The 25093-nt window shown below is 29.7% G+C and overlaps 3 protein-coding genes across 8 annotated transcripts; 1 reads left to right on the forward strand and 2 right to left on the reverse strand.

Annotated features, from left to right (window-relative positions):
* Positions 1-242: 242 nt before the first annotated feature.
* Positions 243-21364, reverse strand: LOC113863450 (DUF21 domain-containing protein At2g14520-like). Of its 5 annotated transcripts, none has more exons than XR_003504540.1 (12): positions 9120-9545; positions 8579-8655; positions 8405-8488; positions 7902-8015; positions 7684-7770; positions 7320-7459; positions 7122-7209; positions 6615-6688; positions 6391-6515; positions 5673-5938; positions 5413-5593; positions 243-253 (listed from the first exon to the last, which is right to left on the reverse strand). XR_003504540.1 is itself a non-coding variant. In XM_027497051.1 (12 exons), exons 2-12 carry the CDS (start codon positions 9295-9297, stop codon positions 5549-5551), a joined length of 1278 nt encoding a protein of 425 aa, XP_027352852.1. In that variant the 5' UTR covers positions 9298-9330; positions 21359-21364; the 3' UTR covers positions 5282-5548. The 5 variants fall into 5 exon arrangements, 4 of the variants coding, with proteins under 4 accessions (XP_027352852.1, XP_027352860.1, XP_027352868.1 ...); XM_027497051.1 differs by lacking the exon at positions 243-253 and adding an exon at positions 21359-21364 and having other exon boundaries at positions 5282-5593; positions 9120-9330; XM_027497059.1 differs by lacking the exon at positions 243-253 and having other exon boundaries at positions 5282-5593; positions 5673-5932; positions 6394-6515.
* Positions 451-4073, reverse strand: LOC113852049 (DUF21 domain-containing protein At2g14520-like). The gene is made up of 11 exons (XM_027482307.1): positions 3896-4073; positions 3498-3574; positions 3318-3401; positions 2963-3076; positions 2744-2830; positions 2327-2466; positions 2138-2225; positions 1218-1291; positions 1007-1131; positions 614-879; positions 451-537 (listed from the first exon to the last, which is right to left on the reverse strand). The coding sequence occupies exons 1-11, from the start codon at positions 4071-4073 to the stop codon at positions 451-453; spliced, it is 1320 nt and encodes a 439-aa protein (XP_027338108.1).
* Positions 11753-17347, forward strand: LOC113863479 (probable pectin methylesterase CGR3). Of its 2 annotated transcripts, XM_027497086.1 has the most exons (8): positions 11753-11938; positions 12014-12096; positions 12739-12885; positions 13149-13188; positions 13997-14038; positions 15015-15389; positions 15925-15977; positions 16842-17347. In XM_027497086.1, the coding sequence occupies exons 3-8, from the start codon at positions 12763-12765 to the stop codon at positions 16992-16994; spliced, it is 786 nt and encodes a 261-aa protein (XP_027352887.1). In that variant the 5' UTR covers positions 11753-11938; positions 12014-12096; positions 12739-12762; the 3' UTR covers positions 16995-17347. The 2 variants fall into 2 exon arrangements, with proteins under 2 accessions (XP_027352887.1, XP_027352879.1); XM_027497078.1 differs by lacking the exon at positions 12014-12096 and having other exon boundaries at positions 11756-11938; positions 16842-17306.
* Positions 21365-25093: the final 3729 nt, after the last annotated feature.

Raw genomic sequence — 25093 nt, forward strand, 5'->3', positions numbered from 1 at the left:
TTTAAAAATATATATTATGTCAATTTTATTGTATATAAATGAAGCATAAAATACTTTTAAATTAATTTAAAATTTTATAAATATGATTTATATAATTAAAATTTTTAATTTAATAGTCAATTTTAAGATAAAATTATGAAATAAAAATTATTAAATAATATAAAAATTGATGTAACTTACACTAGTGTAATTTGATATTTTTATATTAAAATTATAGTTATTAATATTTCCATGGTTAATTTATAATTAATAGCTATAATTTTACATTTTATTTTCTAGTGTATACCGTATAAAGGAGCCAAAATCTTTATAATTATATACTTCCAAAATTTTGATGAGAACGTATTAACAGTAATAGACTTTGCCATGCCTAACTTTTTACAAGGGGATAATGGCTTGTCATGTTCCAATCCCCAAACCCCCAAACAGCTGTCGGGATTATCTGTGAATCTAAACACCAATATGAGTATGTGTCTTATGGAAAGATGATTTCCATGAGTCTTCAAAGTGATGATCTGTCTCATCAAAGATCTCCTCCTACGTAGAATTTTTAATGTCAATACAAGATTTTTAATAGTAAATAAAATTGTTAAGAATGACCTTAATTAAGTACCTGTAAAAGTTCTTCAATAACATCATCCATTGTAATTATTCCAACGATTTCTTCTTTTTCGGGCAGCTTTGGAAATGAACTTTCATCTATTTCCAAAATATCAGAGTACATATTTTTTGACCATTTTCTGCTCTTAGAACCACCCATATTCGAATTATTTAAGTTTGAAAAGCTTTTCCACTTAAAGAATGACATCTTGGTTTTCAAAACTTTCTGTTTGGGAGGCTTCTCAACATCAATATCCACCTTCACATCTCTCCCTGACTCTATTTCACAGCATTCGAGAGACATAGAACACCACTTATTGTGATGAGAAAAAAATAGTTTTAAATAAATATAAATAGAATATTAGCAAATGATAAATAGTTTAACTTGATTAGAGCACTTGCTTACCATAGGTACTATCGTTGGAAGATTGCTTCCCTGTCTTGTCACAATGTCTGACAACAACAGCCATGTGGCTGTGGCCCTTCTGGAACTCATTCAAAATATCATACAGTGGCATTGTTTCTGGGACCCTGTCAATACATGTAATTTATGATAATATAATGCCGTTAGTTTCAGTAGTTGCACCCTCCATAAAACCTTCAAAAATATTAAATACCTTGGAATTCTGCGTATGGTCACACTTTTCACAGGTGCTTCATCTTCTGGGTCAATAGTCAATAAATTCTTGACCTAAAATTAAAAAACATGCATGCTTAGGACAAAACTCGTGTGTTAGTTTTTAGGTGTTAAGTGCTGTTTACCGATTAAAGATAAAATTCTAATTTTAATTAGTGCACTAACAACACCTAAGATACTGTCCACATGCTTGAGACAAAGGTAATGTCCAACCATAAAAAATGATCTATGGAGTGAGCAGTAGAAAAATATTGTGTAGGACAACAGCATTATACAGTATGGTTCCAAGCGTGGCTCCATGGCTAATGTATTGTGTATCTAACTTTCAACTTAAGATCTCCAGTAATTTGTTCAATTTCTTGAATATTCTCTTATGAAGCATCAAGAACATACTGTCCCAAAATCTTAATTGTTAAACAAGGGCTCCTAAATAGTTTTATATCTAAGACATTACCTCACCAAAAATCCCTTTGGGCCAGAAACATGATATGCACAGGCTTATTTTACGTTGTGTTGAAATTCAACTACTAGAAGAATACTACTTGGTCATAAAGGCTTTGATTTATGTCAAGCATCATGCCTCCAAAAGCTTAAGCTTCTAGGTGGAGGCTCATAAATAGTTCTATACATAATATTAGGCATTCATTCATAGAACTCAGTATGACTCTATGTAATGGTAATGTCACTTGTCAAGATTGAATTTCAATTTAAGTTTCCTGGCAAATTTGATAAATTTGCGAGAAATGATGCCTGAGGACATATGAAGTTCTTGCTAAATAGTTTTGGTCAAACAGATAAAAATATTAGCATCCGTAATAATCCTATTAGGATGAAAGTTGACATGTTCAATCTCAGAAATTGGTGTTCAAGATTGAAGGATTAAAATAAGAGACTGAATACCAAGATAAGTCCAGTAATATTTGTAGGCTGCTCATAATAGACAGGGACTCTGCTGTGCCCTTTCTCCAATATTAGACTCATCACATCGCTGCTTGATAACAACCATTTACTTGATGTCAGAAAGTGGTAAAAAATACATAAGCTAGCTTGCATTTCTAATTTTTTGAGAGACCTTCATTTATTCATTACCTATCAAGCTTTGAATTAATGTCAATAGAAAATGTTTCAGTTATGGGAGTCATAGCATCACTAGCTGTCTTCTCAGCGAGTTCCAGTGCTCCAGCAATGATTGTTGTTTCATGGTGTGTCAGTTCCCCACCTTTTCCAGCCTAATACAATTCATCATGGAAAACAATAACATAAAGAAGCATGAGTGTGCAAATGGATGAATCCAAATAACCAAAAGAGAAGATGATTCCCTCAGTTACATTTTTCATATTGGAAATGAAAAAGGAGTGAACTGCAGCATACTTATGAAATAACATGATGAGCACAAATAACAAGTCTTCAACTTAGGAATAAATGAATAAATAAATTAATATATTTTTGAAGTATAGATGCATGCCTTTGTTTCAATCCAAAACATCATGTAGCTCTGATACAGACCTCATTGCCATGCATATTTACAAGTTCTTTCAACTCAGCTCTGCGGAAAAGGGCTTTATGCCGCTGCCCTAGCAAAAAGTCCAACAGCTGGAATACCATATATATGCACAAAAAGCCAAGAAGGAAAAAGAAATCAAGACATAACAAATAAAATTTGGACCATGTTACTCAAATAAAACTGAAAAAATATCAATAAAAATTCTACTTAATGTATGTCACCTTACTAATTGGATAAGCAACAGGAAAACATATCCACACAAGACCACGAACAATTGGAGCCACTGTTGCACCAATTGCTAAACCATACCTTGAACAGATTGATTGAGGCATAATCTTCACAGGTAAGTATACAGACGTCAGAGAAATTTTACAAAACAAGCTGAGTAACTGAATGCCAAGATATCATTACAAACATTAACTACTTCTCATTGTCTGATCTAAATTATTTTTTACTGAGGAATGAATCATTGTTGAAGATGAGTTTCTGACTTTCTCAATCACTACGGGATACAGTGTCCCCAGTTTTTAACTATGCATTTGATATTAACATGTGTAAGAAAAGAAACTTTCTCACCTCACCAAACAGAAGAATTAATGTCACCGAAATCAGGATAGCACCCCACCAAACAACAAGTCTATTAAGAAAAACTGGAAGTGCCTGACAAATGCAACACCATTATTCAATATTAGCTAGATTTTTCCCTATATATCCATGTGATTAAATTTTACACGCTAACACATTATTTAGTTGTACCTCCATGGCTATAGCATTGCAAATTAGGAGTGTGCAAAGCAATAGATGTTGGTTTCTGACAACAGGCAATATCTTCGCTGTAATTAATGATAAAACAAGTTCAAGCATGATGATCTTACCCCCGGAGATTCAATACCATTATATCATGTCCTTTCTCCAAATATTAAGGTGAAAATTAAAACAAAAATTTATAGAGCAACCTTATTTGGGTTATAGAAATCAACAAAAACCAGTAGGGAACTACTACATAACTAATTATAACAATTTTCTTAAAAGAATTGAAGTAAAGAATGCTTTAAACTCTATAAATGATTTAAACTTTGAAAGAATAAAGAGAAATTACAGTAATTAATAATTTTAGATTATGGTGTGGTGATGCTGAGGGGTATTACTATTACCAGCATGGTTGCGATCCTGAGGGGTGCCAGACTTAGCAAGGACCTCAAGATCAACAAGGCTCAAGGACATGAGGCCTAAGGTGAGTCCTGACATCATTCCAGCGAACACCACAAGCATGACGATCATCATTATGCGTTTCATGAACTCCATATCACAACACTTGTACTCCACCGCCATTGATTGAAATTTGAAACCACTCTACACACACTCAACTTGTTTTGTTTCCAATTTTAGAGTTAGAGAAAGCCGAGGCAGCACCACCTCCGTTAATATAAAGGGTATCCGAATTATGCTGAAAATATAATTTATTTAATAAATGGAACGCGATAGAAAGATGATGAGTGTTGGGTTTGTTCGAGAGTAGTATTCCCTAATGAAAACAACGTTGTCAAATTATGCTTATTTGTTTGAGTCTGGGGAGTGATCATCGATAATGTAGCTTGAAACTTGGCTCTTCAACGAAGCTACTATAATGTATTTGCGTTGGATATATAATGCCACTTGACTGGTGCTCGTGCAGATATACAATACCACAATGTTTCTCTCAAAAGGCATTTCTTGAATCTTATTCTATTCCGTTTTGGTTAAATTAATGTTACTTGTTGGAACATGACATTCCAAAGACTGAGGGAGGGGTTGTTCTATGTTTTGTTTTGTACGTCATTAAGCTACTATTTTGTTTTGTTTTGTTTTGTTTTCTTAATCTTTCTTGAGCTTGACAGCAAAAACAGGGCATGTTAAATTCTTCACATTACAAATAAAAACGAACAAATAAATAAAAAATACTGATAGTTAAAAAATATCCACCAAATAATAATTTTAGCATTTAAATTCTTCACATTACAAATTACAAATTAAGTTTACTTGAATTGGTAATCCATTTTTATTATAACTAATTAATATCGAAATAGGTTACAATTTTGTAAGTTTATCTCTCGATAGATTAGATAATTTAAAGAAAAATCATTCACAAATATTCATTAACACTAACAAACTTATTTACATTTAAAAATTAAAATATTATATATTAATTTATTTTTTTAAAAAAGAGTATACTTATTAAAATAAGACGAAAGAACAATATATTTTTAATAAAAGGGATGTAATTTACTCTCGTTTTTTGTCTTTTAAAAAAATCTGTGCTTGTTTCTATCTCTGTTGCAAACAAAATTTCTCAAAATTAAAAATTTGCTCCTCTCACATAATTTGAGTTTCAGAAGAAAAAAAAGACATGCATATGCAATTTTACATAACTCCGTTTCATATATAAACAAACAGGCCCAACTACCTCCCTTGGCTCTCTAGATGGCCTCATTTAAAATATAAGCATGATCATCTCTTCAATTATTACGGAGAACGTGCCAAAATATATAATTATTCTATATCAATTCCCTTTCGGTTCATACATACTCTATTGCTGCCATGAAAATGATCCATTACCTTGCAAGTTGCAACAAAAACTTAACGTTGATATACTTCACAAAAAAAGGAAAAACAATGATGTGAACATATTAACAATTTTCCATCACTAACTTTTCACAAGATAATTGCTTGTAACGTTCCAATACCATTCTAGATTTCCAAACAGCTGTTCTGATTATCTAATCAAATCATCTATGAGTCTAAGTATGTGTCTTATGGAAAGATGATTGTCATGAGTCTTCATAATGATGATCAGTCTCATCAAAGATCTCCTCCTACGCAGAAATATTGATGTCAATACAAGATTTTAATGATAAATAAATAAAATTGTTAAGAATTACCTTAATTAAGTACCTGTAAAAGCTCTTCAATAACATCTTCCATTGTAATTATTCCAACAGCTTCTTCTTTTTCGGGCAGCTTTGGAAATGAATTTTCATCAATTTCCAAAATATCTGAGTACATATGTTTTGACCATTTTCTGCTCTTAGAACCACTCCTTGCTGGATTATTTGTGTTTGGAAAACTTTTCCATTTGTGGAATGACCTCTTAGTTTTCAAAATATTCTCTTGAGGAGTCTTCTCCCGATCAATATCCACCTTCACATCTCTCACTGAGTCTATTTCATAGCCATTAAAGAGACACATAATTCATTATGGTGTGAAATAAATCTTCACTTTTAAAAGAATATAAATATAATTTTAGAAAAAAAAAAGAAACCATTTTTTTAAAATTATGCAACTGGTGCATTAGTTAAAGAAATAAGAATGCATGATTTTTTTATTGAAAAATATTTATATTGCAAATCCAAATTATTTAATATTTATTTTTCAAATAATTAAAAATATTTAAAATGTATGTAATGTCCTTTATGATATATAAAGAATAAAGTTTATCTGCAGTACTTTAGCATTTTTTATATTAATTTTTAATTAAAACTAGAGAGTACAATCGTTTTACAAATAACATTTTAATTTTAATTAAAAAAGTAGTAGCTAAAGATTACATTGAATTATTTTAATAAAAAAATTCAAAGATAAATAATTTAACTTGATTATAACATTTGCTTACCGCCAGCATTATTGTTGGAAGACTGTTGCCGTGTCTTGTCACTATGTCTAACAACAACAGCCATGTGACTATGACCCTTCTGGAACTCATTCAAAATATCATACAATGGCATTGTTTCCGGAACGCTGTCAATACATGTCGTTTTTATATATGAGCTTATGCTGATATAATGCCATAATCTTAGTAATTACATCCTTAAACCTGCAAAACAATACACAAAATACCTTGGAATTCTGCGTATGGTCACACTTTTCACGGGTACTTCATCTTCCGGGTCAATTGTCAATAAATTCTTGACCTGAAAGTAAGATGCATGCATGCTTAAAGCAAAAGGTGATGTACAATTATAAGAAAGAAATAAGAGAGGACCGGTTTCAATGAGAATCAATACCGTTGATAAGATACCTATTAAAAATATTATAATTGAGTTAACAAACAATGCATTATTAATCAGCAAAGATGTGATTGAGAATAACAATTAACATGTCAAGAATGCACTTCCATTTAATTTGCCTAGTAAATTTCCTAAATTTGTGAAAAATGATGCCTGGGGGTTTGTCAAGATCTAGCTAGGTAGTTTTCGTCAAACAGAATTGTCCTCTTGGAAAAAAAAATTCACAGAATGAAGCACAGAAAAATTGATGAAAATTTTGTAGTTTTTACAACTTTTCACACAATGGAAAGAGATTGTTCAATATTGCAGGCTTGAAGAAAAGTAATTGACTGTATACCAAGATAAGTCCAATAATATTTGTAGGCTGCTCATAATAGACAGGGACTCTGCTATGCCCTTTCTCCAATATTAGATTCATTAGATCCCTGATAAATAATAATAAAAAGCCTTTAATTTGATCACAAAAAGTTGTATAAGATGCAGAAACTAGCTTGCTCTTTGTAATTTCGAGTCGCCTCAAGAGTCAAGTCTTTACCTATTAAGCTTTGAATTGATATCAATAGAAAATATTTCAGTTATGGGAGTCATGGCATCACCAGCTGTCTTCTCAGAGAGCTCAAGTGCTCCAGCAATGATTGTTGTTTCATCATGTGTTAGTTCCCCACCTTTTCCAGCCTAATACATTTCATCATGGAACAGCAACATAAGGAAGCATGAGTGTCCAAGAGAAAGAGTCTAAATGACAAGGAGAAAACCAGATAAGATAACCCTTAGTCACATTATTCACTTTATAAACTAAATGTAGTGAACTAGTCTTCAACTGCAAGAGTAAATGAATGAACAAATTTATGCATGCTTTTGTATCAATCCAAAACATCTTGTAGCTCTCTGATACAGACCTCATTACCATGCAAATTTACAAGTGTTTTCAACTCAGCTCTGCGAAAAAGGGCTTCATGTCGATGCCCCAACAAAATGTCCAACAACTGGAATACCACATAAATGCAAAAGGAAACCAAGAACGAAAAGAAAATAAAGAAACAATGAGTTACGTATTCTACTAAATCACAAATGAAACTAAAAAGGTATAATAAAAAATATGCTCATGGTTTTTCACCTTGCTAATTGGATAAGCAACAGGAAAACATATCCATACAAGAACACGGACAACAGGAGCCACTGTTGCACCAATTGCTAAACCATACCGAGAACAAACTGATTGAGGTATAATCTTCACAGAAGCAAACAGATGTCATGTCAGAGAAATTTATACAACACACTGAGTTACTGAATGTAAAGATATTTCTATGAGATACTAAAAATATGCGCCACAAATGCAACAGTCCAGCAGGGTTAGGAGCACCATTTCCACTGAAGGTATCATTTCAAAGACTGGAAAAAGAACTCAAGCAAGTTGCAAGTCTGATTTATAAACAATAACCAATGCTCACGATCTGTTAAAAAATCTTTTTCATTGATAAATGAATCAAGATTGAAAATGAGCTTCTGACTTTTCCAAATAGTTTATGTCATAAGGGACCTAGTGTCCTAACTTTTAATTGTGATGTTTGATATGCATGTATTTTGTTTAGCGTATATGGAAAAAAAAAAAATTCTTACCTCACCAAACAGAAGAATCAATGTCACGGAAATCAGGATAGCACCCCATGCAACAACAAGACTATCAAGAAAGATTGGAAGTGCCTGACAAAAGCAACACACATATCCAACATTAGCTGAATCTTAGTATATCCATATGGTTTAATACACATTAACACAATATTTTAGTTGTACCTCCATGGCTGCAGCATTGCAAATTAGGAGGGTGCAAAGCAATAAATGTTGATTTTTGACAACAGGCAATATCTTCTCTGTAATTAATGACAAAACAAGTTCAAACAGTTGGATATTCAATAACTATATAATGTCCACAACAATGTTCTTCCTATCATCTACAAGGACAAGGTTCTCTGATAAGGGTTAATACACAGACACATCTACAGGATTCAGTTAAGAGTAGCTTGGGAAGGGAGAGACTTAAATTATGATCACAAAATAACAGTGACATGTACTCAAGAATTTCATGGATTAAAACTACAAATATATCTTTTCTTTCACTATTTGTTTTTTCTTCGAATATTAAGCTGACACTTAAAAAGAAAGCTGATTTACAAAGAGACCTTATTTCAGTCTTAGAATTCAACAAAATCAATAATAAAATAAAAAGCTAACTAACTCCTAGATGATTTAAACTTGTAATAGTAAATAAAATTCTCAAGAATCCATGTTTCCATCATGTCATGGTGAGGTGGGACAAGAGAGGGAGAGAAATTACCAGCATGCTTGCGATCCTGAGGGGTACCAGACTTAGCAAGAACCTCAAGATCAACAAGACTTAAGGACATGAGGCCTAAAGTGAGCCCTGACATCAATCCAGCGAACAGCACAAGCAGCACGATTATCAATAAGCGTATGAAAAACTGAGTTTCACAGCACTTGTACTCCACCGCCATTGATTGAAACCACACACACACTGTCCTCAACTTCTTGCTGTAAATAGTTATTGTTTCTCAGCCTTAGAGAAATACCAGGGTTCTAACACATCCATTGCTATAAAGGGTATCTGAATTATGTTGAAAAGATGCTTTATTTAATAAATGGAATGTGATAGAAGGAGGGTGAGTGTTCGGTTTGTTTGAGATTGAGATGAAGACAGTGTTGGCAAATCTATGGTACCTAAGTACTTGTTTGGGTCGGTGAGAGATCATAGTCATCGATAATGCAGTTTGCAAAGGAAGGGACCCGCCACAACTTGGCACTAAAACAAAGGTGCCGTGTGTTTCTGCGTTGGATAATGCCTTTTACCACTCACAGTCGTGCAAATACAAGAATTGTTCTTCATTCTTATTCTCTTCCCTTTCCGTTAAATAAAGGTTACTGGCACGCGCACCAACGCATTCCAAAGAGCAAAATTATTCTCTCAGAACCCAGCAAGTGTCAAAATTTTCTTCGGGTGGTAAAAGATTAAAGGGTGTTTTTAAGTTCTAATGACTCAAAATTAATTTTTATTCGCCATTGTTATTGTTGGCTCCAGGAATGTTGCGCATAAGATCTCCGTTAACACACACTAGTGAACACATTAGAGTTTTTACATCACCAGTGCCAATCCTTGAGTTCAATGTCCCAAGAAAAGAGACTAGAATTTTTTTTTTTAAATTATCATTTTTTATTTTTTAAAAATTATTATCAACAAGTTTTGACTTTTTAAAATTTTAATATTTTTTAAAAGATTACTTTTCACGTTTTTAAATTTTTGTCTGTTGATCGACAATTTTTAAATTTCATATTTTCATAATTTTTTAAAATATTATATTTAAGTATATATTATTTTTTAAATATTATATGTAAAAAATAATTTTACCTTAATTTTTAATAATTATTTTTATCCAAAATACTTGTTAATAGGACTCTTATTTTTAACACACATAAGACATACAAAAATATGATAAAAAGTTAAAATAATATTAATAAGGATATTATTTTTTAATTTTATAAATAAATTAATAATAATAAAAATTTTAAATTTTTGTTAACTTTAATTTTCAAGGTTGATTTTAAACATTTAAATTAATTATTTTTTTTACAAAAATAAAGATATTTATTATATTAAAGGTATAAAAATATGATCAATATTTTTTAATAAATTTTTACTATTATTAATTTAGAATTAAGAGATCATATTTCTATTTTTTTATTTTTATTTTTTTATTCTTTTACACTTACTTAATTCTTAAATACTTTCTACATTTATCATAAATAAAAGAAAAATAATAGTGAATATACAATTTTAAAAATATAAATAAAATATCGATTATATTATACATTTTTTTATTTTTTATTTGATTTAATTCAGATTCGATTTAAGTCACGCACCTGATGTAGTGGATGAGTCTACCACAAAAGATTTTTTACATATATAGAAACTCAAATTGAAAATCTTGCTTAAGCGATATCGAATTACTTGTCACTCAAACTATTAGTTATTATACATATATTATTATAATAAATAAATAATTATATTAATAAAAATAAAAATATTTATTACATTTATTAATATATGCATAAAAATCTTAAATAAAAAATAAAATAGAAAAAAAATATATTATATCAAAAATTAATTATTTTCTTCTATGTTAGTCAAACCATCTTTGACTCTACCATTATTTTATCTAGATAATACATGTAATGTTAAATATAAATAATTACTTTTAAAAAATAAATAAAATCAAACGCACTAAATTTTAATTATTATCATAACATGTGTGCGTAAACATTTTATATATACACTTGTAAAATTGTTATTAAGGAGTTTTAATTTTTTAAATATTTTTATGCATAATATTATTGATAATTTTTTATATTTTATATTATTTTATCTTTGAATATGTGTATATAACGATTTTTGAATTTTATAATTTTTTAAAAATATTATATTTCAGTATATATTATTTCTAATACTATATATAAAAAATAATTATAGTTTTCATAAGAAAAATATATAAAAAAGAGAAAAAAATAAAAATTTGATGTAATCTGATAAAAAATAAAATATAAATAAAAAAGTAATATAAATGGATGTAAAAAGAAGAGATAAGAAAAATAAATTGTTTTCAGGGCATTAATTTAATAAAGTAAAAGGTTATTGGTTAGAAAGGAACAAAGTAAAAAGTTATCTTGATTAGATTTCCTTTAAACTTTACACGGTGCATGATAGCAAGAGTATGTTGCACTAGGACTAACATACGCTCAGAGTGCGTGTGTCCCCTTTGCAATTTGCATAACGGGATCCAACTCAGTGAGTGAACTCAGCGAACTAAAATCGAGCCAAATCTTAGGGGAACTGAAAAATACTATAATATAAAACATGATCCCGGAAAATGAGTGTGCAGAAATAACCAACCCAACCGGGGAAATAATAATACAAAAAATTATCAGAAAATAAAAATAATAAAATAAATTAATAAAATATTAAAGCATGAATCGAAATTCACGGCCTTGTGAGTCTCTCTCAGTCACAGCTCAGAGTATGAGCACTGCATAGATCTGGGTCGTGACTGAAGAGATCTACGTTGTTTCTTTTCTTGTCTATTTCAGGTAACCCCTTTCTGCTTTACCCATTTGCTTCAATCTTCTCTTTTATCCATGCTTACCCACTTTGCTTCTTCTCAGGCTGATGCAATCTATGCACTGAAGATTACACTTTTGTACTCAAGTTTTGTCATTTGTGTTTTTTTGTCTCACTTCATTCAGAGGTATATATGTTACTCGATTGGATCTGTTTGAACTTTGTAGTCAATTATAACTTCGCTCCTTTTTCTGGGTTTAGTTCCTCTGGATCGATTTGCTTTTACATTTTTTTAATTTTATTTTGATGGTTTAAGTTCTGAAGCAGATGTGGGATATTTGTGCTTCAGCATATGGTGTTCTTTCCTTAGGAGCATAGTTTTTTTTTTTTAAATAAAAAAGTAATTATAATATTGGAGCTTTCTCGAACGAAAGTGATGGATTTGTTATGTATAACACAATAAGTGGAAATAGCATTGGCAACTTGCCATGTTATGTGAGTGATATGAAAACTTAAAAAAAAAGGAGTTTTGCCGTACAGTGTTTGATGGAATTGTTGGGCGAATTGTGCTAAGTGTAACTTTGTTGCTAGGCTCTGCACAATAAACTGCCTTCTTCAGCATTAGAGTATATACAGCCTTTTAGTACTTATTGTGCAGTTCTTATTATTTCCTTCACGACTACTTTTAAATGGCTGGCTTTGTTTTTAAGAGAAATTTATCTCTTGGAAAACAAATTTGGCAGCAAACACTACAGTCATACATGCAACTTAGGCAACAGAAACAATTTTATTGAAACACCACAACTGAGATTGTTGCTACTTGTTCTAGGTCTGAAGGCTTGTTGCTTTTATCATGTCAAGGAGGCCAGTAAATCCATCACGTCGGTTGGCTGATGGGGGAAGTATACCGTTTGTGGCATCTATCCAGTCTAAATCTCAGAACTCTCCCCTACTATCTATTGGGCTTGTAATTGTGGTACATTTTCTTTGAAATGTGTATCTCATTATGGAAATAGTCTGGTATTGGTTGATTAATTTAACGTGCAATATTTTCCACGTGTCTGTTTGATGTACTGTATGTGCACCAAACTCATCCTGCGTTCATGATATTTTGTACTTGCTTTCCCTCTGTTCTTTACTTAATATACAGTTTTATTAATTTACTTTATCAATTATGTTCATCACTGCTTGCTGTCAACACATAATGTATTTATTAAATTGATATTTACAATTTTTCAGGGTGCAATCCTCCTGATCGGTTATTGTTACAGCAGTTCAGGTTGGTAACTAATCTGTTAACTTGAAGTCAAGAAAGGATCTTTTATCAAAAACTAGAAGAAGGAATTTGAATTTGTCAAGCTCCAAATTTTGTGTTTCAAATACCAAATAGAGTAAACTTTTGACTTTGGTTATAGTCTTTTAGAGCTGAATATTCTACAACTAGTTTGGGTTTAATATGCTTGGACCCAGACTTTTGTTCATTAAGAGGATGCTAGGGTCATGAAACAGTACAGTGGAGTACCCAAAATGGATATGGTCAACGGAATTGAAGAAAAATGAGGAAAACAAATTAAAATATGTAGCAACTGTGACCTCAGGCTATGTATACGTGGAATGATAACATAAATTGTCCACAGGCAAGGCACATCGTAGTCAAAAATATAAGAGTGAACAAAAATCCTCTGTTGAGCTTGGCTGATTTTTCTGTCAAACTTATTTCAAGCGGATTTGGAGAATTAGCCTGACTCATTTTAAGGGAATTGTGTTAATTCCTCTATCACCTTGTAAAATGTAGTAAATATCTTTAACTTAAGTTATGTCTTCACAGGAAACCTAACAAATACAGGTTGTGTTGGCTTGTAGATCAATAAATATTGGCTAGCCTCATAGATCCTAGCTCATCGTGTCATAATCATTCAGTCATTCTTAATTTGTCAATTTCAGCAAGAAAATATCAGTGTAAATACGAAAATGTGTCAGACATCATTGCATAAACTAACAATGAAGATATTCTGTTTTTGTAAACTCGCATTTGCTATAAAATTCCATTGATACTAATATTGACTCTTTGTTTGGTCAAATGGCAGGTGGAGCTAGCATTGATATTAAGGATGTAAATAAACTTGAAGGTAAATAAAACTATTGTTTTGTTATTTAAAATTCTTATGCTTGCAGAACATCTTCATGTAAGACAGCTTAGGGAAGTGTTTGTATGAAACTGTGGTATGGAATCATTGAAATGTCTCATTTCCTCTAAATTTCGTTAATGTTTTGTGGGTCCCCTTTTATTTTTTTTAATTCGTTGGTATTTCTCTCTTGGCATGCACATAATGAGCTTTTGCAAATTTGTATTTATCTTCAAATTTTCATATTTAGAAAATTTGTGTTGTGAATTAGTTATATTGACACTGTATACTTTCTACTATGTCTACATCATTGGCATAGGTTGATGCTCAATGAGGGAAATTGTGACTATTTGGTCTTCTGTTGAATCCCCACCAGAGTTCATGAGATTTTTATGTGCACTCTGCCCCTGCCTCCCTCTCTCTTTACCATTAGATATTTATAGATCAGATCAACACTGGAGCTCAAGCAAAGTGAATGGGGCTTGTAGTTTGGCTGACTGGAGTGAAGTAGTGTCTGTCATTATAGAGAGAAAGTTGAGAAAAAATGTGGGTCTTGTTCACATCTAGAGGAAGTAAAACCACCCAAGAGCAATAAGTGTGAAGTTTGATTTTTCTCATTTCCAATCCAATTTAGAAACTAATTCCGAGATAAAATTTCTCTTAAAATCCAACCCATTTTAATTTTATTAGTATTTTCTATATTTACTGAAAATGGAAACTGTAAAGCTGCAAACAGATAGGCTCTTCTTATTATCCTAAACATATGAGCAAATAAAGAATTGGCTACTAGATGATGCTGTGTCATAATCTGTATGGCTGGTGTCTAGACTCTTACTGGGAACTTGACTGTATGATAATTCGTACGCTAGACATTATTAACATCTTTTGTGTATTGTAAGTTGGTACATATTTGAGGCATTTGATATAGAACTTTTGGTTTCAAATTTTGAACAATAACAGCTCTAGTGTATTCATACAGGTGGTGCATCGTGCACATTTGAAGTCCTGCAAGCATTGCCCTTTTTGAAGAAAGCATATGGAGACAGCATGCATAAGGTTTTGCATGTTGGTCCTGACTCTTGTTCTGTGGTATCTAGTTTGTTAGTAGAAGAGGATACTGAGGCTTGGGGAGTAGAACCATATGAATTAGATGACGCTGGTGCAAAGTGTAAAAGTCTTGTACGCAAGGGCATTGTGCGTGTGGCTGACATAAAGTTTCCTCTACCCTACCGTGCAAAGTCATTTTCTCTGGTCATTGTGTCAGATGCATTGGATTACTTATCTCCAAGATATCTGAATAAAACCATGCCAGAGTTAGTTAGGGTATCTGCTGATGGTGTTGTTGTCTTTTCAGGTGTGTTCCCTTGTGAAGCTTCTATTCTATCGGCTTATGCTTTTACATATTGGAACTTAGTCTAGTACTTGGTCTACCTTAGGAATTTGTTTTGGAATATTTGTTTGGCTGCTTAGGGCTATATTCATCTAGGTAAAGCCAGACATGATAAACTGGTGATATTAGCTGTCTTTGATTGTCTACAAATCATGCTCTTTTCACTATTTTTTTTTTCAAACAACACATGTTGGGTGTGTTGGAATTTTAGGGGCTGCTTAGTTTGAGAAAATGGTTTTTTTTACTTTTCCACTTTCAATTACAAAAATACCACCTTGTTTCATTTCTTTTCCAGTTTTTAAAACTTCGAATAAGAAAAATTTGCTATGCACATCTTTGAAAAGAAGAAACAAAATGAAAACAAAGTAACATTTTTGTAATTAAAAGTGGAAATAAAATAGAAGATGAAAATAGAAAACATTCTCTCAAACCAAGCATCTCCTTAAGTATTTGTTCACTTGTTCTTTCTTTCTCCTGATTTCTCATTTTTCATTCATAGGTTATCCGGGTCAGCAGAGAGCAAGAGGTGAAGTGGCTAAATTTGGTCGTCCAGTAAGTGATTATTTTTTTGTTAAATTAGATATCTTTTTGACAACATAGGCATTACATGCGGTTTTGCTGTTGTTAGAAAGACTGATTTATATGACTTCATCATATCAAGTTGATTGCAAATTTACCAGTTGTGCAATTCTTTTGGGGTTTTCTATACGAGAATGTGTTGGTGGTTAGTATAAATAATTGGATGAAAGGGTTAAAAATTTATTTTAATTAGAAGTACAAAAGGAAAGTACAGAAAGGGCTTAGAAGGTTATAATCATAGATTCACGTAAATGAAACTTAATGGGCTGAAATGCATTTGGAAGTCTTGGTGATAGATCAATTTTTAACAGATTGTAACCAATATTAGGAGAATTCTCCAACCAAGTTGATTTCAGTTTAGGAGTGGTTGCTCATTTTTTGGACTTATCATCTTGAGATCTGTTAATACCCAAGTTTAATTAGAAAAAAGCTCGAATTGGAAACATAGAAGAGAGTGGGTTTGTTACTTGGTTATAGATATAGATTGGATCCTTGGGCAATACTGAATTAAGCTAATCAAACAAGTGTTGGAAGAACATAAAAATGAATTTCCTTGACAATTGACATTCTGTTCATATCGTCATTTGTTAATATGAATTTGAATCCCTGGGCAGTATCAAGTTACTTGATTAATTGTTTCCTTTACATTCGTTAATGGAGAATGACCAAATCATTTTGATGTTCATAAATAATAATGAGTGTAGCCTAAATTTGGAGAAGGAAAATATTACAAAAAACTAAGCATATTGCACATGTCATTGGTAATAATGGGAAATTATTGACCAGTGTTTGGTATTACACAAAATAATTACCTTTTTGGGATTTGTTTTTATGAAGGCCAAATTGCGTAGCTCCTCTTGGTGGATAAGGTTTTTCTATCAGACTAGAATAGAAGAAAATGAAACCGCTGCAAAGAAGTTTGAACAAGCTTCAGCTAAGAAGGCATACAAGCCAGCATGCCAAGTTTTTCACCTCAAATCATACCCTTGAAGTTTTCACTGTCTCATTTGTATACTCTACTCAATGGTTAGAAGCCATGCTGTGGAGATTGGCATGTTCAGCACCCGAAGGGTAATAGTTCCATACATCCTGTTGAAATTATTTTAGTCCAATTGTGACGAAATATTTTGGATTCAATTATGTATTTTATTGGCAACCCCAGTGTAAGCTATTTTTGTCTTGATAGTGTTCCATATATTTTGTTTTCACAACTGCTATTTGTTTATTTAGTATTTACCATTTAGAAAACTATCTCATTTGTCACTTTTTATGACTAATAATTTATTTCTACTTTACTTGAAGCACGTTATATTATCATAAAGCAGAATGTTTATGTTGCTTCGCAAGGTGTTGTGTTAATGTGTTATTTTATTCTTTTATATTCTTCCAGAATTACAATTACTTTTTACTAAAACAATTTTCAGTTATCAAATGTTTTTCTATTCTGCCTAACTGTGCACCACATCCATTTTAGTTTAAGAGTGCTAACTTCATATAAATTATACACGATATGACCACATCCATCTATACAAAGGAAAATGATGAAAGGACTTGATTGATTGTTGCAACTACAGCAATCATGAGACTAGATTCCAACATGTAGAAAGGAGCTGAGATTCCTTAAGCTTGTGATCCTAGTTTTTATTTTAAAATTTATGTGTATAAAAAATTTTTAGTTAGAGAGGTTCTCAAATTTGGTGTATCCTGGAACAATAGTCTATTTATTACTTACTAAGTAGTCAAATACTTTGGGAAACCAAAATGATTAAAACATTAATGTTTTAATGTGCTTTTAAATTACAATTTACTAATTTATAGCGCGTTTGTAATTTAGTGTGATACACTTATATATTTTATTGTTTGATAAAAAAAGAATATTTTAAATTTCATTAAGTACATTTAAAGTTGAGGTTTTAAATTTTGATGTAGATTCATTTTTTAATTAAATTTTTAACAATGTAAATTAGTTTTTAAGTTGTATATGATCATTAATAGGATAAGTTCATTATTTAATTTTAAATCGATTAACTTCAATTTTCAGGATATATTAAAAATTGATGTTATTGAAGATGAAATAAGATTCCCTAATTCCATGCTTATAAATACACTTTATTTTATGATTGAATATAACAATAAAATTGAGAGCATATTTCCTTATTATTTGTTTTTTAAAACCAAATTAATTTAGTATAATCTATGCAATGTACATGTATTTTATTTTAAAATAAATATATAAAATTTAATAATTAATTTTTTTTATAAATATCAAAACATTAGAATACAATATAAAAATTGAAAGACAAAATTTTCCATATAATTATCAAACCAATCAATATAATATACTAATAAATATTAGAAAAATTATGCTGTAGATCTCAATAAAAATGTAATTTAAATATACAGTATCGTAATATATTGTTTAAAGTATGTATATGTCATAAAGTATACTCATTATATATATATATATATATATGATATTATGATAGATAGAGAAGAATAAAATAGTCTAATGTTAAAAATAAATTTATTATAATTAATCAAAAAAATGCATAAGAAAGAATTTGAGAATAATATAAATTTTAAAGAAAAAAAAAACAAAAGTGATAGACTCTATAATTTTGAGTATAAAAAAACATGAATTTTTGGCTTAAACTAAATATACAATTACTACAAATTTTGACTGCGAATACTGTAAACAATATATTAAATATCATAAATTTTATAAATATAAACATAAGTATTTATAAGATATTTGAAGTTTATACTTATACTAATAAGAAAATTTTTATAAATGTAATATAGTTATTTATAATAAATTTAAAATTTTATATAAAATAATAATTTTTTATAAATATAAAAATAGGTATTTGTAAATAAATTTAAAAATTTATATAAAGTAATAAAAAAAATATAAGTAAATTTTAATCTTCAAAATTTAAAATATAATCAAATAAAAAACAAAATCATTATAACAAGAAAAAATATAATCCACACATCATTATTAATTAATTTTAATATTAAAATGTACAAGACAACTATATATAAAGAATAAACAAAACAAAAATCATGGTTAAAATAAGAAAATAAATATATTTATATAAAAAGATTACCATAAAAATATTATATCACTCTTAATAATAATAATAATAATAATAACTTTATCTATTCAAAAGTAATTTTTAATTTAACAGTTAAATTAATAAAATTTAATATTAATAAAAATTGTTAAAAAACAACTCTAGAATAAATTTCAGCATGTTTCCATATTAAATAGAAATTTAATCTTTGCTTTTGCATGAATATTTCTAATTTTCTATTGGTTGCCGTTTCTTTCGTTGATCCTTTTCTTCCACTTCCCCTCCATCGTCGTCTCGTGAGTCTGGTCAACCTTTACGGCGAAACTTGATCCGTTAATGTCGTTTAGCTTTTCCCTGTGACTTCTATTTCACTATTTAATTTCAACTAAAGTACTAGTAATTAACAAAAGTGCTGGTGGTTTAGTTGTTCGTTAGAATAATGCAACTAGATTGTGTCCAAATTCTTTTACTCAACTACCATGTGAAGCACAATTTACACTTGTATTTTTTTTTTCAGTTTAATTTTAGCTTTTATTTGAAAAGATTTTATTGTGAATAAAATATTTATTACATTATTAGAGATATACAAGTATATTAAGTATTTTATTTTTTAATAAAATTTTATTGTTATTGATAGCTTAAAAGATTGGAGTTAACAAAAGTATAAAACTAATATATTAATACAAAAATATAATATTATCCAAAAATATTAAGTTAATATTGATAGTCTTATTAAATTATTATTATTTTTTAAAATCCATCATAAAGTATTAATTTTGTGAAATTTCAACATACGAACAGAATAAAAAAAATTATTCGTAGACTTTATATATATATATATATATTCAGTGCCATAGGTTTATAATGTGTATACTAATTTTTTTTTAATAAAATTAATATTTTTTTTTATTATTTAAAGATTAAATTTAATTTTGTCATTTTATATTTTGATTATTTTTATTTTTTTTACTTTAAAAAATGTTTTAAATAAGTTATTTTTTTTAATAATGTTAACTTTATATTTTTTATTTTTTTTTCTGCTACGTGTATTCATTTACACTATTATTATCTTCTTCTTTAGGATTGTGTATTGTTTTTCTTTTTTTTTTCTCCAAACTTTTTACTTGGTACAACAAGCAAATGATTCATACTTCATATTGCATTTTATAGCTAAATTGATTGGATCTCTTCAACTCGCTTTCTCTCATAAACAACCAAAAAAATGTAAAATCTTGCACTTCAACATCTCTTTCACCCATTACCAAAATCCAAACTTTAAACGACCAAATCCTATCTTTTATTCTAAACAAAAACAAACAAAATCCAAAACACTATTTACTAATTTCTTAAAAATCTCACCTTTTAGCTTCACCAAACTCACAAATAAATAATCCTAAATTAAAAACATAAACTTTTCTCAAGTTTAGTTCTCACCTTTTCTTGAATTTTAATGACAATCAATTAGAATGTTTTTTTTTCCTAAATCTTTTCTTATCTTGTACATATTTGAGGAAGAAAGTAAAATAAAGATTTGAAGGAAAAAATATGATAAATAGTACATTCAAACGCACCATTCTCATAAAGTAAAAAAAAAAAAAAAGGGACAAGTAGTGTAAGTTTAAAGGGGCAGGGATTTCTAATTCTCCTCCTACACTGCTGAAGCCTTTCGACACTTCTTCCCTTTCCATGTTGTACATTGTCTCAATTTCCCACTACCCTCAATTTATTCTTGGTTTTCATCCTTTTATGATTTAAAAAAAACCCTTTTAACCCAAAAAATAAAACCAAAAAATAGAGAAAAAGATGTTGACAGAAGAGTAACAAAAAAATGATGGTAAGTTTAGGATTTTTTATGTGCTAAGATTAACAGATGAGAAAAAAAAAATAGATCTATGTCAATATGATAGATTGAGAGAAAATGAAACCAAAAAATAGATAAAAGTGTATGTTTTAGGTTTTAGTATATTAATAAATTTATCATTTAATGATATATTATCGTAATATAGTTTTTCTTTTTCCTTTGATTGAAACAATTGAACAAATCTCATGCTCTAAGCCAATGTGGATTGTGTTGGAGGAGATTGAAGTTGAAGGTGAAAGGAAAAAATTATAACAAGAACGAACTGAGAAGGAAGAGGTGGCAACTAAGTTGGGACTTGGGTTGTATCATCATTGAGGTTTTTAGATATTTAAAATATTTTAAGTTGCTTTTTTTTTTGTATTATGACTTATTGAGACTAGGAATTTCAATTTTGTGTGAATCATGACTTAACTTACAACTTGTTCTATTTTATTCATTTTATTGTATTATGATAAACTGAGAATATGACAAAGTTGTGATTAGTTTTTGTAATTCAATGATGCCTAATTAAAGCTAAATGTGTCTACGATTATAATTTCTATTTTAGATACTACTCTTATAATGTGCTTTGCTTTTTTAAATTCAATGATGCTGGTTTGAGATTTTTGATATTCTATTAATGTGATTCAATGATGCTTGATGACTGAGAAAGATTTTAATTCATATTTTAGATGTTATTCTTATAATGTTCTTTATTTTTTAAAACTCAATGATACTAGTATGAAATTTTGTATTCTATTAATTTAGTTCAGTGATGTTTAATGACTGAGAAATGTTTTAATTCTTATTTCATGTGCTATTTTTATAATGTTCTTTGCTTTAAAAACTTAATTATGCTTATTTGAGATTTTTTATGTTTTATTAGTGTGATTGAATAATGTTTGATGACTGAGAAATATTTTAATTCTTATTTTAGATATTATTCTTATAATATTCTCTATTTTTTAAAACTCAATGATGTTAGTCTGAAACTTTTTTATGTTCTATTAATGTGGTTCAATGATGCTTGATAACTGAGAAATGTTTTAATTTCTATTTCAAATGCTACTGTTCTAATATTCTCTATTTTTAAACTTAGTGATGTTGTTCTAAAATTTTTTTATGTTCTATTAATATGGTTCAATGATGCTTGATAGCTGAGACATATTTGAATATCGTATTTCAAATACTCCTCTTTTAATGTCTTTCTATTTTTTAGAACTTAATGATATTGAATTGAGATATTTGCTTTCTTTTTCATTTTTTTTATTTAATAATGTTGAATTGAAATATAATTGATACGTTTTTGTAATTGAATAATGATAAATTGAGATGTTGTTTTTATTTTTTTATTCAATGATGGCTAACTGAGAATCTAAGAAATATTTTCTATGTCTCTTGCTTAGTATTCCTTTCTTGTCGTTGGCACATTTAGCTTTTCATGTTAGGATTATAAATTGAAGACAAGTTGCAAATTAATTTGAATAATTTAGAAAATCCTGTAAGACTTAGAAGTTGTAAAGTGTTAGGAATAATTTTTAAAAAAATATGTATACACTTAATATGGTAGGTAGAATTGAAGTAACAATGGAGCAATCTAGCCTCAATTTGCCTCCTACTTTAGATGAACAAGAGATAACCTTAAATGAAAATGAAGGGGTTCTCAATCCTACAAATTCTACTCCAGTAAAAGCAAGTGGTAGGGAAACAAATACATGTGTGGTGCCTGTAGTTATAACTGAAGATAGAGAGGTAACCCTTCATAGAATTCGAAGAAGAGAAAACCAAATGCTAGTAGTCGTCGAAAAACATCAAACGACATGGAATCATTTTACTAAATTATCTAAAAATGAATCAAAAGAACCTACGACTACTTGTAAATATTGCAAAAAAGTGTATTACTGTGATACTAAGGTTCATGGCAAATCCAATTTACTTACTCACCTTAAAACTTGCTCCAAATATACATATGCTTTAACCAGTGACCCTACCCAAACAATCCTTACTTCTAGAAGTGGAGAGATCAATGTAGTTGCTGTTAGTCAAATGTTTGATGTTGAAGCTTGTAAGAAGGTAGTAGCAATGTTTGTTGTGACCATAGATGAACAACCTTTTAGGGTAGTTGAGGGTGAAGAATTCAAGTTTTTATGTAGATAGCTACAACCACAATTTATAGTGCCTTCAAGGCATATTGTGGCTAAAGACTGCTTTCAATTATATGCAGAAGAAAAAATGAGGATGATGGGTATTTTTAAATCACATTGTTCTAGGGTTGCATTAACCACTGGTTGTTGGACATAAATTCAAAATCTAAATTATTTGACCCTAACTACACACTTTATAGACAAAGAATGTAATTATCATAAGAAAATCATTAGCTTCTCAACAGTTCCTAATCATAAAGGAGAAACCATAGGAAGATATATAGAGGAGATTTTAAGAGAATGGGGACTTAGGAATGTGTCAACTATCACTGTTGATAATGCAAGCAGTAATGATGTGGCTATTACTTACCTAAAAAAGAGAATAAAAAATATGAATGGTTTAGTGCTAGAAGGGGAATTCTTTCACATGAGATGTTATGCACACATTTTAAATTTAGTGGTGAATGATGGGTTAAAGGATAAGCATTCTTCTATTTCAAGAATTCACAATGTTGTTAGATTTGTGAGGTCTTCACCTCAAAGACTATCTAAGTTTAAAGAATGCATAGAGCTTGCTAGGATTCCATGCAAAAAAAAACAGTTTGTCTTGATATTCCAACAAGATGGAACTCAACCTATATGATGTTAGATGCTGCTAAAAAATTTTAAGCTACTTTTGAGAAGCTTGAGTTTGAGGATTCAAACTATTTGGATTATTTTAGGGCTGTTGGTGCACCTACAAGTGTTGATTAGAAGAATGCTAGAGTTTTTGTTAAATTTTTGAAATTTTTTTATGAAGCTACTCAAGTCTTTTCATCATCGTCACACGTAACATTACATTTTGAATTTCATCAACTTGCCTTTATCCATTGTGAACTTATGCAGTTTGCTATGAACCCAAATTCTATTTTAAGCTCTATAGGATGGGAAATGAAGAAGAAATATGACAAATAGTGGGGAAACATTTTAAATATAAATGAACCTGTGTATTTTGGTGTTATTTTTTATTCTCGATATAAATTGAGATATGTTGAGTGGTTATTTGAAGATATGTATAGAGATGATCCAATGTTTTGTACTGAATTATCCACAAGTTTAAAGAATAATTTGTCTAGAATGTATAATTGGTATTCTTTTGCCCATGAAAAGCAATCTGGTCCCATTCTAATGGAAGAGATTTTGTGTGTGCCAAAATTTGGTCCTAATGAATTCCACCATATTTAGTAAGGAGAGATGCCTTCAAACAACATTTAAGGAAAAAAAATTTCATTGATAAAAAAAATGAGTTGGACAAGTACTTAGCTAAAGAGTGTGTAGATGAGGATGATAAATTTCAAATACTTGTGTGGTGGAAACAAAATTCCTCGCGATTTGCCATACTTTCAGCTATGGTAATGGATATTTTAGCTACTCCTGTTTCAACTGTGGCTTCAGAAAGTGCATTTTCAACTAGGGGTAGAGTTTTAGATACATTTGAAGCTCCTTAAGCCCACAAATGACAGAGGCGTTGATATGTATCCAAAATTGGTTGAGATCTTCTCTTTCTCAATAAAATGAAGTTAACTTTACTGAGGATTTTGAAGTTTCTGAAAGAATTGTAATAGGTATATGTTATGTTTCCATCATCAGATTTCGTTATTATAAGTTATTTTCACTTGGTTATAAGTTTAGATTTTTTTTCTTTGATACTAAAACTTTAAATGGATAATATGATCAATTCTAATTTGTATATATGCAGAAAAAAGACTTGTTATTTTTAAATATGCACTACATTTGCATGTATACAAAGGAATTATCGAATTGATTGAAGGTAAATTTCAACTCCAATTTGCATTGAGTTTGCATTTTTATTGCCTTACTAGATGGTGGATTCGTGACTATGCTTAATTTCCTTTTATTACTTGTTAGAGACATATTTTGATTCTCAAATAGGAATGTTGCCTGCACTGCATGAAGTAGCCTAGTAAGTATTTCTGTTTTTTGGAAGGTAACTTAATTTGATTATTTTAATTCCCAAATTTATCATAG

This window comes from Abrus precatorius, unplaced genomic scaffold (genome assembly GCF_003935025.1).
Source record: "Abrus precatorius isolate BTA unplaced genomic scaffold, Abrus_2018 Scaffold10, whole genome shotgun sequence".
NCBI lineage: Eukaryota > Viridiplantae > Streptophyta > Magnoliopsida > Fabales > Fabaceae > Abrus > Abrus precatorius.

Bases quoted from the DNA above. Each gene is read 5' to 3' on its own strand.
- LOC113852049 (XM_027482307.1), bottom strand. From the start codon at position 4,073: ATGGCGGTGGAGTACAAGTGTTGTGATATGGAGTTCATGAAACGCATA. The intron at 3,402-3,497 runs GTACAACTAAAT...TGCATTTGTCAG, and splicing joins GCAATGCTATAGCCATGGAG to GCACTTCCAGTTTTTCTTAA. The intron at 3,077-3,317 runs GTGAGAAAGTTT...TTACCTGTGAAG, and splicing joins TAATTCTTCTGTTTGGTGAG to ATTATGCCTCAATCAATCTG.
- LOC113863450 (XM_027497051.1), bottom strand. From the start codon at position 9,297: ATGGCGGTGGAGTACAAGTGCTGTGAAACTCAGTTTTTCATACGCTTA. The intron at 7,460-7,683 runs GTCTGTATCAGA...GAAATGTATTAG, and splicing joins TAAATTTGCATGGTAATGAG to GCTGGAAAAGGTGGGGAACT. The intron at 5,939-6,390 runs GTAAGCAAATGT...GCTATGAAATAG, and splicing joins TTCCAACAATAATGCTGGCG to ACTCAGTGAGAGATGTGAAG.
- LOC113863479 (XM_027497086.1), top strand. From the start codon at position 12,763: ATGTCAAGGAGGCCAGTAAATCCATCACGTCGGTTGGCTGATGGGGGA. The intron at 15,390-15,924 runs GTGTGTTCCCTT...TTTCATTCATAG, and splicing joins TGGTGTTGTTGTCTTTTCAG to GTTATCCGGGTCAGCAGAGA. The intron at 15,978-16,841 runs GTAAGTGATTAT...GTTTTTATGAAG, and splicing joins TGGCTAAATTTGGTCGTCCA to GCCAAATTGCGTAGCTCCTC.